This window comes from Lepus europaeus, chromosome 8 (genome assembly GCF_033115175.1).
Source record: "Lepus europaeus isolate LE1 chromosome 8, mLepTim1.pri, whole genome shotgun sequence".
Taxonomy (NCBI): domain Eukaryota; kingdom Metazoa; phylum Chordata; class Mammalia; order Lagomorpha; family Leporidae; genus Lepus; species Lepus europaeus.
The window spans coordinates 49,079,705-49,093,893 of NC_084834.1; the positions used below are offsets into that span (position 1 = coordinate 49,079,705).

The 14,189-nt window shown below is 50.8% G+C and overlaps 1 protein-coding gene across 11 annotated transcripts in view; it reads right to left on the minus strand.

Moving 5' to 3' along the window:
- Positions 1 to 14,189, minus strand: part of JADE1 (jade family PHD finger 1) — a 63,300-nt gene that overhangs the window by 13,130 nt on the left and 35,981 nt on the right. For 10 of the 11 annotated variants that reach the window (XM_062199631.1, XM_062199627.1, XM_062199630.1 and 7 more), the window contains exons 4-8: positions 13,001 to 13,158; positions 10,644 to 10,831; positions 7,962 to 8,173; positions 5,522 to 5,689; positions 3,568 to 3,684 (exon numbers count right to left, since the gene is read on the minus strand). In XM_062199631.1, coding sequence (XP_062055615.1) covers positions 3,568 to 3,684; positions 5,522 to 5,689; positions 7,962 to 8,173; positions 10,644 to 10,831; positions 13,001 to 13,158 — 843 coding nt within the window. The remainder of the gene's footprint in view (positions 1 to 3,567; positions 3,685 to 5,521; positions 5,690 to 7,961; positions 8,174 to 10,643; positions 10,832 to 13,000; positions 13,159 to 14,189) is intronic. The other variant, XM_062199622.1, reaches the window with a different exon arrangement.

The window sequence follows — 14,189 nt, forward strand, 5'->3', positions numbered from 1 at the left end:
TAAAGGAAGATGGGTGATACTCAGAATGTGTGCTCAATATGCACAGTACAGCTGAGGGTACTTCAAAAAGTTCATGGAACGTGAAATTAAAAGGGGTGTCTATTTTGGTGCAAAATATTTTTGAAATCCATTCATGATTTGTTCACAATATGCATTTTTCATGAACATTTTGAGATTTCTGGGATACACAGACTTCAAAAACGTTTTTGCAGGGCTGGTGCCATGGTGTACAGGTTAAGCCGTTGCCTGCAGTGCCAGCATCCCATGTGGGCGCCGGTTTGTGTCCCAGCTGCTCTACTTCAGATCTAACTCTCTGCTAATGCACCTGGGAAAGCAGTGGAAGATGGCCCGAGTCCTTAGGCCCCTGCCACCTACATGGAAGACCCAGATGAAACTCCTGCCTCCTGGCTCAGCCTGACCCAGCCCTGGCCATTGTGGTCATTTGGTGAGTGACCAGAAGGTGAAGATTTCTCCCCCCCGCCCCTCTGTAATGCGGACTTCCAGATAAATAAATAAAAATTATAATAATTCTGGGTAGTAAACTTAAAATGTTTTGCACCAAAATGAACATATCTCCTGTTTTCTGCCACCTTTCTGTCTGGCCCTTACAGCGCTAAGCTTCTAGTGATTTATCTCTAAAAGACTCGAAGTAACCCCCCCCCCCCCCAAAACAATGACCCCAAGTCCAAGCCGCCAAGGGAACATGGGTCCTCCATCCTGACACCAGCAGGAAGGGCCACAGCACCCCTGGAGGAGGGAACGCTGGACTTTCCCCAAGTGGCACCAGGGGTCCCAGCTGAGGGAGCGAAAGGGAAGTCCAGAAGAGCAGAGAACAAAAGGTGATGAGAGCCACCAGTACGGGAAGATGGAGCAAGGTCTCCGTGCCAGGCTGGGAACTTTGCTGGGTGCAAAGCAGCCAGCAGCCCAGGATGGCCCTGAGCGCTGAGATCTGTATGTGCCACCCCTGGCCACTCAGGAGTAGCAGCAGGACCGCATGGGATCAGCTTCCTGTGGGTCCCAGGGAGGTCCACCCGGAGGCCAGGCGCTCCCCCGGCTGAGGCAGGGCTACAATTCAGAGCCTTGCATCAAGACGGCAGCAAAGTGATTAACTGCTACCCATCTGATCTTGCTGAGCAAATCCCTAGAAGGAGGTTCCCTGGTGGTGACTGAAGCCAGTCCCTTAAAGGCAAGGCTGTACTGTGTGGGGCCAAGTGACCCCTAGGGCCCACCAGGGCTACAAAGGAGTAGAATCCAGCAGCCGCAGGCCAACAGGAAAGTTTAATTACAGTCACTCAACACACTGCCCTGGATGGCAGAGAATGGAGCTGGGGCTTTCTCTCCTCATCATTTCAGTGTTTAAGAGGTGACTTGCCACCAGCCATCATTTCTTCCAACACTACAAAGTTTCTTTCACTCCCAAGTACAAAAAAAAAAAGTCCCACCCAGTTCCCTTCACCATTTCCCCCCATTACAAACACCTAAAGTGCATGAACGAACATAAATCTGTAATTTTATCTATAAGTAACTGCAATTCCAAGAAACGTGTGAAACCAGCTTTGGTAGCAGTACACACGCATACACACCTGGCCACTATCACGGAAAGACAAGGGCCAGCCAAGCGGGAAGGGAAAGTGGCAACAGACGGCCGAGCCACTCTCTGGGTTTGGCTTCGACTGCACTTAACCCAGGCGCTCTCGCCTTAAAGAGCAATGAGCTGCAGCGGAGTATTTATACAGGACTTTGTAAGGACGCCAAATGGCCTTCCTCTGGGTTTTCCTATTCAGGTTGACTCAGCAAACAGATGTTACAGAAACATAAACCAGAGCCCTCGCAGCTGCAGACATTTCAGAGAGGAATTCTCTTAATAAAATCAATCCATTCTGTGAAGATATGAAAAATCTGCAGCCTGCCTTGGCCTCTTCTCCTTCAAATTAATGTTCTGGGAAAAAGAGGTCAATGGCAACAAAAAAGTCATTCTACCAGCGCTCCTTGGAAAAGAGACAACGGCTGCGTTCGCCCACCTCTCTTAAGCACCAACCGAGCAGCAGGGCTGCACACTCAGGGAAGGGCAGGAAGTCTGGGCTCAGAACATCAGGGCCGTGGAAGACAATGATTTCCATTTTCCGTGGTCTCTCTCAGCTCGTCTGCTGCAAGTGCACACACACCCCACACACACGTGCACACCTGTGCTCATGTCCTTTATAATTTCTCCACCATTTCCCTTCCTCCATCCAACTCTCAGGCCAGAGGTGCTTTGTCATGTTTTAGTTTTCAACAGATCCTATTTTTATACCAAAAAACTTCACTATTTGCAAAATCCCACAAGCTGTCTCATGCCCCACCATCTACATACTTCTGTTATATTTCGGAATCATGAACACCAGTAGAAGTGATAACAACAGAAAAAGTACAACCATGTGGCTTGTAAAAAAGTGAAAAAATGTTTAAAACTATTAAATCAGTGGTTTCTGTATCCTACCAAAAGAAATTTTATCAGCCAAAACACAGTGACTTTGCCTATGAGGTCATTTCTTTAAAACCCATGACTGGTAGTCTGACCACACTGGGAGTCTGTGTGTGTGTGTGTGTGTGTGGCTGGTGTGTTTTCTGCAGGGAGAGGCTGTCCCAGAATCCAGGGAGAAAGCCGAGGAAGAGCCTGTGGCCTGTACTGGCACATCCCAGAGGAAGAGCCTGGCTGAAACTATACGGCCAGCAGCAGCCACACACACCACTGCAGGCCCCTCAAATCCTGACCGTCTGCAGGTCGAGAACCCGAGGTCCAGAGGTCAACCTCTCGGTTTTGACACAGCACAACACCCATAGTCTCTCTCCTTAACTCTATCTGCTTCATGCCTTCTAGACACATCTACGTCTGGAATACAAGTGTAGGCTTCGTTTTCACATACAGGTGCACACTCCTTGTGTGTACACATTTCTGTCCCTTATACACACACACCCCACCCTAAGGAATCAGATGTCAGACTGTGTTCAAGTCAAGTAACAGAGCACACACAGCAGCGCTTCACGAATGCCCTCTCCCAGAAGCTGCCTGCTCCATGACACAGGAAGTGTCTGTTTTTCCAAATGTCAAAGCATCAGAAGGCCCAGGTGATTACAAACAGGTGTGCCCACCCTCTCCAGAGGCAGCCCTGGGGGTGAGTCAGGGCCAGCAGCTATGTGCTGTGACTGCAGGTGGGAGGGTAGCCAGCTCTCAAGGGCCATGTTCAGAGGAGAGTCTCCCTAGGACGCTGGTTTTTCCTAGGAGGTGTCTGCTTTTGGAAAGAGGCTGTGACGCCAGACTTAAGGCAGAAAGGGAAGAAGCAGAGACAAAACGGAACTGCCTCACACCCAGGCCGACCCTGAATTACCTTGTGATGTTAAAGCTCAGGTTCTAGTTGCACTGGATACCGTCAGCCAACAAAAGGTATTCCTACTGGGCTGGGGCCATCCCTCGGGAACCTCACACAGGCTGCCAGCGCCTCGCCCTGCCTCCTGGATTCTCATCCCCTCTCCACGCCCTCCCTCATCCCGCTCCCTACAATGTAGGAAAGAACATACAATAATTACCTGTATGGAGGCCCCAAACTTCTCATTGCAGAGGCTGCACACCAGCGCCCACCGACTGCTAGGGATATGAGACACCTTCGTGATAGGCTCCATCTTCTCAGGGCTGCCAATGCTCACCTGGGGTTCAAAAACAGTGAGACAGGGTGGCACGGCCATCAGTGGCAGAGCATGAACATTAAAACTGAAAGACACATTACTGGGGCTGATGGTGTGGTATGGCAAGTAAGGCCGCCACCTGCGATGCGGGCATTCCACGTGGGCACCGTTTTGTGTCCCAGCTGCTCCACTTCCCATCCAGCTCCCTGCTAATGGCCTGGGAAAAGCAGTGGAAGATGGCCCAAGTGCTTGAGCCCCTGCCATCCACATGTGATACCCAGAAGAAGCTCCTGATTTCTGGCTTCAGCCTGGCTCAGCCCTGGCAGTTGCAGCCACTTGGAGAGCTAGCCACTGAATCTAAGACTCTTCTCTCTCTTTGTAAGTCTTTTAAATTAACAAATGAATCTTCAAACAAACAAAAAATAACCCAGTACTTCCCCACTCCCCTCCTACCACACAGAGGCAAGCAGCACCCACCCTTCCTAGAGGAAGCAAACCCCTACTTTAAAAGCAGGGCGTGGGCATCTGCTGTTGCTGCTGGAGTGCTGCACAGGAGATCCCCATCCCAGAGGGCAGGGTCTAGGCTGGAGCACCAGCCCCATTTCCATGCAGTTGCCTCACTAATGCACACCCTGGGAGGCAGCAGGTGATGGCTCAAATACCTGAGTCCCTGCCATCCACATGGGGGACCCAGACTGAGTTCCAGGCTCCTGGCTTGGGCCTGGCCAAGCCCCAGCTGTTGTAGGCATTCGGGGAATGGTCAAGCGGATGGAAGATGATTGTTTCTCTTTTTCTATCTGCCTTTCATTTAGATAAAATCAATAAAAAATTATAAAACTCTGCTGAAATTTCTTTAAAAAAAATTATTCTGAAGTATCAGGGTGGCCCTGGGGGCCAGCTCAGGGCAGCGGGACATCCCAGGTGGGACCAACATGCAGACTGAGTTCTCACCGAGCCCCTGATGGCAAGGATTCCCGTCTATCAGGGGAATGCAATCCACATATACCTATGGCCCTCAAAGGAGCTGTCAAGACTGAACACCTACCTTAAATTTATTTCAATAGGCTGTCAATAGTGGAGTAAATGTAAGCTATTTTTAATCCTCTCTCACTCAGAAAACATTATTCAAAGTGGAAATTTACCAAGATAAAGAAGGTATCATCTTCGCATTCAGCCCAGATCACCGAGCTGTATCCTGTTAATACCAAACCACAAGGTCCGGGGCTATCGAGCCCCGAATCGTGAAACCTCGGTCCAAATCCTCCCCAGATAATTCTCCTCGGGGAGAAAAACGCACCAAAATCACACCCCCAAAATACTGGAATCTGAATCACAAATGATATGCTCACAGCGAGCCATGCAAATTAAATTAGTCAAGGTCTGGGACTCGAAATAAATTAGACCAGACCTGAAATTAAAAAGGTTGAAGCTGAGGAAGAATTTAAATAAAAACCACAAAAGTGTGACATAGAGTGGTGGTTTTTGTTTTTTGTTTTTAAACCACAGTGGCGCCTCGAGTAGGGCTTGCCAAGCACAGGGATTTGCAGCCCATCCTGGAGGAATGATACGGGCACCCCCAAGCCACAGGCACCAAATGCCCAGGTCTGCGCCGGGGAGTGGGCGTCTGCAATGGGATGGCAGCTCTGATGGGCAGGTAGGGAGGGGCGTGAGCACCATCCGGCTGAGCCCAGCAGCCCAGTCGCCGCTGCTGCCAGATCTGCCCACACACAGTGGCGAGGCAGCCCCGGAGTCGGCTGCAGGGACGCACAACTACAGGGTGTCCTTCCCCCCACCTGCCCAACCCCAGGTAAGAGGCCCCAGCACCTCCGGAGAAGCTGCTGTAAAGAACCACACTCACCTCGGGGATCCACAGGGCACAGCTGACGTGGACCCACTTGGTTCCGCTTCGGGTGGGCTTCATGGCCCCGCCCTTCTTAGGGCACAGCAAACATTTTGGTTGAACACCCAGGGCACACGTCCGGCACAGCCAGCTGCCCTCCGGCACCTTGAGGATTCCATAACAGGCCTGTAATGCCGCGGCACGGCCCCGAGGGAGACAGAGAAACAGAGGATCGATTTTCCCCGTGACACCCAGCAAGGTAGAAACTCCCAGCAGGGCTGCCACACTGGGACCCGCTCCCTGCAGGCGGCCTCCGGGACCCCAGGGGTATCTGCACTCTGAGGACACCCATGCAGGCACTGAGCACAGAAATCCTCAACGCACCACGCAGGGTTAAGGCCTGAGAGCTTCTCCCCATAGTGAGGGGAAACCAGGCAGCTCGGTCCCCCAAGGCTGCCCCAGCGAGGCGGCAGTACAAAGGGGAAGCAGTTCAGGCTGTCCCCAGACCAGGCAAGTACACTCACCAGAGCCCACTACTGTCCCAAGGGAACCCAAAAGACAGAGAAAAATGAGATGATCGAAGAAAGACTCTGGTCTTCTGAGCTGATATTTAAAACAAAGCCTATTTTGCCCAGGATGGCAAAAATTACCACAAAAAGGCATAAAATGCAGAAATCAAGGCTTTGGCAATGGAGGTAATTAAGAGAGTTTGAAGAGAGAAGAGGCGAGTGTTAAGTAAGTGGGGAACAGAAACCGCGGCGGCACCAGGAGCACACTCAGAGCGGCCTTGAGAAACCAACTGTTCCGAACTTTATCCTTAAATGAACTGGAAGTCAGGAAGCCGAGAGTCACGGCAACAGAGCTCGAAGCCTCCAGACAGAAAAAACACAGCAGCCCCGCCATCGGAGCGCTCGGGACGCAGAGAGGAAACCACAAGGATGAGTGCCGGGCGCGGCACAGTAACACCAAGCCCACGAGCGCGGGCGGCGCCATGAATAAGCCACTGTCCACACCGACCTAGTGGAAAAAACAGGGTTTTTTAAATGGAGCACAACTATTAAGGTTTCAAATACTAAAGGTCTGTAACAGACATTCTGGAGAATCACATTTGGAAGACGTCATTTCTACACTGGAAAAGCAGGCCTGAGATCATTCCAAAGATCCAGTAAAGACTGTCTTCACAACAAGCCACGAAGGAGTTCCCCCAAAGAAAAATGCAGTAAATGCTATGGAGAAGACACTTAGACGGATGGCAGAAGGAACAGCCATGGGAGCAGTGTCAGGAGCCCCTGGATCCAGGGCCCTCTGCAGCCCGCCCTCCCCCTGACCCTGATGCCCTGTAACTCATTCATAGAACAGGGGTTTAACTGGTTCTCAAGCAGAATGGAAAATACGTAGAACAGCAGGAAAAATACTGAAAAGTCATCCAAGTAAATACAAGAAGCATCCTCGACAAACAAGCAGTAATCACAATATCGCAAAACTACCACGAGAAGTCTCCACTTCCCCAAGGAAACTTGCCAGACAACCTGAAAATCCAGGTACAGGACTCCAATAAAGCCAAAGAGGCAGACAAATTATACATTAAAGAACAATCCAGAACTTCATGGAGTAAACTGGGTTCTTCCCGAGGTCACCCCAGCAACCAGCCTTTAAGAGAGGTCTATTTTAAATCTTAGCATCCACAGGTGGATTCAAAGAAACGACTCTAGGACGATGGCCTATTAATGCTAAGGGCGTGTGTGGACACCCATCCCCATGCACATCTCAAAACATCATTACTGCATGAAGTAATGCACTTTAGACCTAAGGATTTACCTTTCTGTGGCAAGCAAATCCTATCACCATCAGGAACGCTATCACCAAGGGGCTACTTTCTGCCCCCACAGAAACCATCTCAGAACGTGACCTCACTTAGAAATATAATCACTGTAGATATGTGATTAAGATATGTGACTGACAGTGAAGACACACACACACCTCTGATGTGACCACAGGGCAGCTGTAAGCCTAGGAGGCCAGCCAAAAGTGCCGGCGATCACCATCCACTAGAAGTCAGGAGCATGGCCCCCCCAAAGACGCCTTTATCTTGAACTTCACCTTGAACTTTATCTAGAATTTCAAGCTTCCAGAACCATAAGACAATAAACTTCTGCTGCTTTAAGCCACTCAGTCTGTAGTATTTTGGAAACTAACGTAACATACTAACTGCCTTTTCAAGGGTTGCTTTGTTTTCCCACTGTTCTTAATTGGATCCTCGATTTCTGGTTGTAAAAGCAGCAAGAAATATTTCCAACCCTGTAAGAAGCTACCAGAGGGAATAAAAAAGATGTTCATATAGCACATTTCTTCAAATCACTTAGGACAAGGAGAATGGACCACCCCATACGGAGAAAGGACCCTGGGCTCCAGGCGGCTCCCTCCCATGGGCAGCCGGGCTCCCTTCCCAGGTGCGTACCTGGTGCACGCAGATGTTGCACTTGTCACAGAACACCATCTCATTGCCATCCTCACCGTCAGGCGACTGGCACACGTCACAGACAACATCTTCATCATATTCGATCCCCAGGCCTTCCTCAGTCTCTATGGCATGATTCATATTGTCATAGCATCGCTGTTCAAACTCCTCCAGCACCCTCTCCATGGTGTACTCATCTAGTTCAGGCATTCCTGAAGGAAAAATACCACAAGACCCACTTTAATAAATCTGTATTAATAGATGCAACCACTAAAAAATTCTTTATACTTATACTATCCACATGGCTAAATACCCTGAATAAACCAGTGAGTGGCCCCAGCTTTTCTACTGAATGCCTCTCAGATCCTTCCAAGGATCAATCAGTCTTTAAATTAATTAAACGCAGAAGGAGTCTTCCATGCAAGAAGTAAAGCAAAAGACAAACCCCTGAAGGATTCAAGGATATTAAATACATATAGAGTTAAGTAAGTCATTTCATTATATTTATCATATGTAGCAACTACCGTGTAAGTGACTTCAAAACCATGACCACAAGTTATGGTTTGGGTGTTTTTAAAAAATCCTCCTTTCTTGGCATTGCAAAGTGCTTGGCACCAGATTTGACTGTGAGCACTCAAATGCTTTTAACTGGTTTATCCTTCCTCGCCCCTGGAATTGTACTGAGTTGAAATGCATAGTTAATCAGATGCGTGAAAGACTGAAATACAAGGACATGACTGAAGCCAAGGAGACAGTTCACTCTGAATTAAAGAAACTGCACTGTTAGGCAAGAACGATCAAAAATAGATTTCAAGTGGATATCGTGGTTATAGCTGGTGTTGGGATAAGATTTTTTTCTTCTTCTCTTTGTGAATATTTTCCAAACCTCCTACATTGAAATTACTCATGTGGACAGGAGAAACAGACTATAAAAAAAACACTCAAACAGGACATTTAAGTGGCAGGAAAACAATGGAAATGCTATTAGAGTCTCCAACAACTTGTATGCATTATCATAAATTTTAAAATCAAATTGACTCAAGTTTTTAAAAATCTGAGGAACACATTATGATGCTGTGATAATAAGCCCTAAACACACATTCAAAAAACCCACCCTAATTAATGATCATCTAGATGGTTTCTCCACTGCCAGGCACAACCCAGTGTCTTCTAATGGTTTTGCAAATGCCACTGGCTTTGAAATCACAATCCCATGCTCTATAATTTGTATCATAAGAAAGACCAATTACAGCTAAGACAAGCAAGTGTTCAGTTTGTTACACAATCACATAAACGTATCCTGCAAGAGTATTCAGAATTATCTTTCATCTGACCATTAGCCCAGTTCTTAGTATTTAAGCCATGCATAGAAGCCCCAGGGCCCTTGGGCTGAGTCCTCTGACTTGACACAGGTCTCAAGTACATGTCACTGGACTTCGCAAGGCTGCTTACAAAGCAGAACATCATTATTTCTGAAGCTGAAATGGAGCATTCAGTTCCGAGAGAGCTCTGAAAACCTCTATACAGATTCTGCAGGACAACTTCCGGGACGCCTAAAGCAAGGACCAAAAGGAAGGAAAGCTATGTGGTCTATCAAAGTACTTCAGTAACCAGAACAGCAGCATTCTCGGCTCCAGCTGCGCTGTGGATCCATGCACTGACAGGCTGCATAGCGTAATGGAAGGATAAGCCATCTATCATGTGCCTAGCTCTGTGCCATGGGAAAACACGGTTTCTGACCCTCAAAACTGACCACTACCAGACGCCTCATGATTAGTATGCACTGGAATGCAAATCAACAGTTCATGCCACTACCGGACCCACTAACGCTAGTTAATCCTGGTGGTCTGTGACGCAGAGAGCGGACTCGATGCAACAGTTTGGATGTGATCTGAGTGTGTCCCCAGGGGAGTGGTCCTAAGGTTGGGGACTGCTCCATCTCACGAAGGGATTGATGCCACGACACAGAGTGGTCTCACGGCACCGGATTATTCCTGGGGGAGTGAGCCCGGCCCCTCCCTGCTCCCATGCTTCCTGGCTCACACACATACATGCACGTCCCCTTCTCCACACTGCCAGTTCCCTTCTCGTTCCTCCACCAAGCTGTTCAACCTTCTAGCCATCAGGATCTTGAGCCAAATACACCTCTTTTCTGAATGCATTATGCAACATCAGGCCTTCCGTTATAGCAACCCAAAGGGACTCAGACAACTGACCTCACTGTCTTGCTCCTCACAGCCTTCAGGTAAACTGCTAGCCACCATGGCTGGTGTGCAAATGAGACCTCCATGCTGTTGCCCTTGTCCTGAAACCCTGAGACCAAGTGACTGAGGTGCACAAGCTACAACTCTACCTACACCAACAAGGGCTTCAAACAGCACACACAGTAGGAAACTACAACTTCCCCTATGGTCAGTGAATGAGGGGGGTTAGACCAAAGAAGAGAAGGGAAATGCACAGTGCCCCATGAGAAACAGCCCTCATCAGCCCCACCACTGTCTTCCTCAAGCCACACACCAATTCTGAATCCATCCCAACACACCTGCTACAGGCAGACGGGCTGATGTGGAAAGAGCCCACGAGCCTGGAACCAAGGGATACTGCGGCTTCTCCATGCAGCAACCTAATGTGCCAGAAGGGCTTCCCTAACCACCCCTCGTTAATCACGACAGCGCCTCTCACCCATCTCCTTAAATTCTTCATTGGTCAGTTCCAGCCACGCAGCGTCCATGTCATTGAGGTCATAGCGACACACGCTGTCAGCCAGCGTCCGGATATCAACATAGCCCAACTCTGGTGGCTCGGAGCTCGATGATACGATGTACTTCTTGGGCCTGATAAACATAAGGGATTTCTCTTCAGACACGACCCTGGGTAACAAGAACACAAGGCAGCCAGGTTACCCTTTCTGCCACGTAGGAGGAAGACTGTCAGAAGGCCCCGGCTGCAGAACACTCCTCCAACCCCCAACCCAGGTCACGACCAGGTTCACGTGAAACAGATAAACCCCAACGCCATCACCCATAAGGTCCCTATAAGAAGTCACTAAAAGCCCAACATGAACACAGATCTAAGCGAAAGCATTGCCAAAGTCTTCAGAGCCAGGCTTCCTGTGCAGGCGCTATGGCGCAGCAGGTTAAGCCACCACTTGGGACACCCACAGCCCATACTGGAGTGCCTAGCATTGAGTCTCATCTCTGCTTCAGGTCCAGCTCCTGGCTAATGCGCACCCTGGGAGGCAGCAGGCAGGCAGATGGCTCAGTACTTGGGCCCATGACACTCACACCAGACACCTGCACTGAGTTACCAGCTCTTGGCTGTTGCGGCCATTTGGGAAGTAAACCAAGATCTCTGTTTCTTTCTCTCTGTGTCACTCTGCCTTTCACATAAAAATACAATCAGGACATTACCCATGCCCACGCCCACCACCATCCACTGACTGCAGCTGCTCTGGCATGCTGTCCACAGCAAAAACACTGGCCACCCAGGACCGAGGGTTAATCCGTAAGTCACCTTGCATTAACCCGGCCTGCTCCTCTCTGCTGGAGGCCATCACAAGCAGGGCTTGCCAAGCACTGGGATCTCAGAAACATGTGAGAAGCTTGTGGAAGCCAGGGCAGCTGCACGAGCCACAAGCCGGACATGCACAGCATAGTGCTTAAGGAGACATCTTGCATCTTGATCGAGAGACAGCAATAGGTTGAGGCCCTTACCATGAGTCCTGGTCAAATAGGGGACTCCCTAGCATAAACTTAGGACCCAGGAACTCAAGCTTCCTCTTCTCATACGGCCACACATTCTCCCCACCACCTGCTACCACCTGGACAAGTACTGTGCCCGCCTCACCCCCCTCCAAAGGGACCATACATGAGATGAGCAACTCCCCCGCACTGGGCACCAGGGACCCTCTTCCCAGAAGCCCACAAGTTGCCTCCACATCTGTGCTTCCACAATCTGCGTTTGCCCAGACGGCATCAGTGTGAAGCAACTCCCTCACAACTACCAGACTGACGTTATCTACACTGAACTGGACAAACGGAGGGGATTTGCTTCCTGTGCTCCACCAAGAGCAAGATTTCAAGTGAACACTTTCACAGCTGCTTAATGCTCACTTCTTCTGCCCTGGGCTCCCGAGTGAAACGGAACCACTCAGCAGGGAACTCCCAGAGGCAGCATAAATGCTGAAACCCCAGTCTGTCCTGCAGAGCCCGAGGGACACTCGCCTCCAGAGGCCACGGCTCCAGCCCGCGAGGCCACAGGGCCCGCTGACTGCCATCCCAGCCTGCGCACCAGCACCGGGCTCCAAGACGACGTGGGCACTTGCCGCCACCGTAGATTCTCAGGTGTCCCAAAATGACAACAACCAAATTCTGTCACCTCAAACTCCTGGAGAGACCCAAGTGGGTGGGGGCCAAGAGGGAAGCCCAGTCCACACTCAGCCATGGCCAAAGAAGTCTGCTTCACAAAGCAGCAGCCAACTGACGGCCTGGCCGAGAAACCAGGTGCTGGCTGAGCACATAGGGCACTCAATCCTCTCTGAAGAAAACCGCGGGACACACGGACCAGGAAGGTGGGGCAAGATGAGCCAGGTGGGCATAACCTGATTCTGGGGTGAGTCGGGAAGGCCTGCGCCTGAAGAGTTTCTTCGGAAAAGGAATTATCTGTCAGCAAACCCACAGCACATGTAGCAAGATCAGCGGGCAGGCAGGTCTCTGCACACCTGTCCTTCAACATGGCACCAGCCCCCACAGCGTGGATACGTGGGCCTCGCTGGGTGCCAACGTGGCCAGACACTTCTCTCCCAGGGAGCAATGCTCCAGAGCAAACGCAGAGCGCAGGGAGAAGGGCACCAGCCATTTCCCTCCGAGCCAGTCCCTGCCCGTGTGTCTTGGAATCTGCTCTCCTCTCCTAAGAGAGCCGTCCCCGGAGACAGCTGCAGTACTGCCTCCACTTGACACGTCACACTGTCTCACCACCTGCCCAGTACCTGGCTACGCGAACAGGAGGGAGGGCGACAGCAGGTGCAGAGGCAGCTCTACCTGGCCACTGGCTGAGGGATGGTTCCTGGGCTCACGGGCACTTGGACCCCTTTCTCCCACTCCTGTCTCCAGGGATCTGCCAGCACGTAGTACTCATCCGGGTTCAGCTGGTAGGAGTCGTGCAACTTCATGGCGGTGATCAGGTCTGTTCTAAACACCTGGAGAGGGAGAGAAAGGGACACTGACATTTGATATTTGCCTTCTGATTCAGAGTTCCAGCAGCTGCAGGTAACCGTGGAGCTGCCATGCAACAAGGGCACCGTATCAACAAAGAACGAGGCTGACCTATCATTACAGAAACCCTGCGGCTGGCACGCCTCCACCTCTCCCAGCTTGGGCAGCAGCGTCTGCAACACCAACACAACCGCAGAAGACTGCTCATCGTCCTCTGTGAGACACTTCTGAGAACTCGCAATTGACCAAGAGGGCTGCTGAGAGCATGCACCTGCGAGGAGCTACTTCACTCAAAGGTGCTCTTTCGCTAAATGTGTTACAAGTAAAACTCCACCAGCCATGTGTAACTGCAGGCCAAAACCTTGTGGAATCACCAGGACCTCCTCTTCTACACTCACACGGCACCCAGCCCACCGCGACCTCACAGGGCAACAGGGTTTACAGCAAGGTACCTGCGAGGTCAAGGTCAAGGTCCAGGTTGGTCAGTGCCAGGCAGACCCACAGGCCTGGAAGAACCAGGAAAGAAGCAACAGCGGTCCCCATGGGTGCTTGCACACCATCACTGGCATAACTTCCACCCGGAAGCAGTATTTGTGGGGAGAGGAGACAGGGAAAGAGAGAAAAGGAGGAAAGGTGGCAGAGTGAGCGAAGAAGGTTTGCTTCCCCACCAGGCCAAAGAAAAGAGGGGGGGAAAAAAACCACAAAACCTAAAGTACTGCTCTTCAGCCAAGAGATCCCCCCATTTGCTCGTCCCAGACACAGAGAGGGAAAACCGCAGGAAAGGCCGCCCTCCCAGCCTCAGCTCCTCTGCACTCACCAGCCGGCGGCATTCGCAGTCACCAAGGCCTGACATCCGGGCACAGCACGCACCGCCTCCCGGCCAGCGAGTGCAACTGGTCCCCTCTTGAGCCCTGTCCTCGGCCCACTCACGTCTAAGGGCTACATAAGGAAGCGCTGACCTTGGCACGAGCGCCAGCCCAGAGTTGTCTTTGGCACACAGCGAGCCTGCATCCGT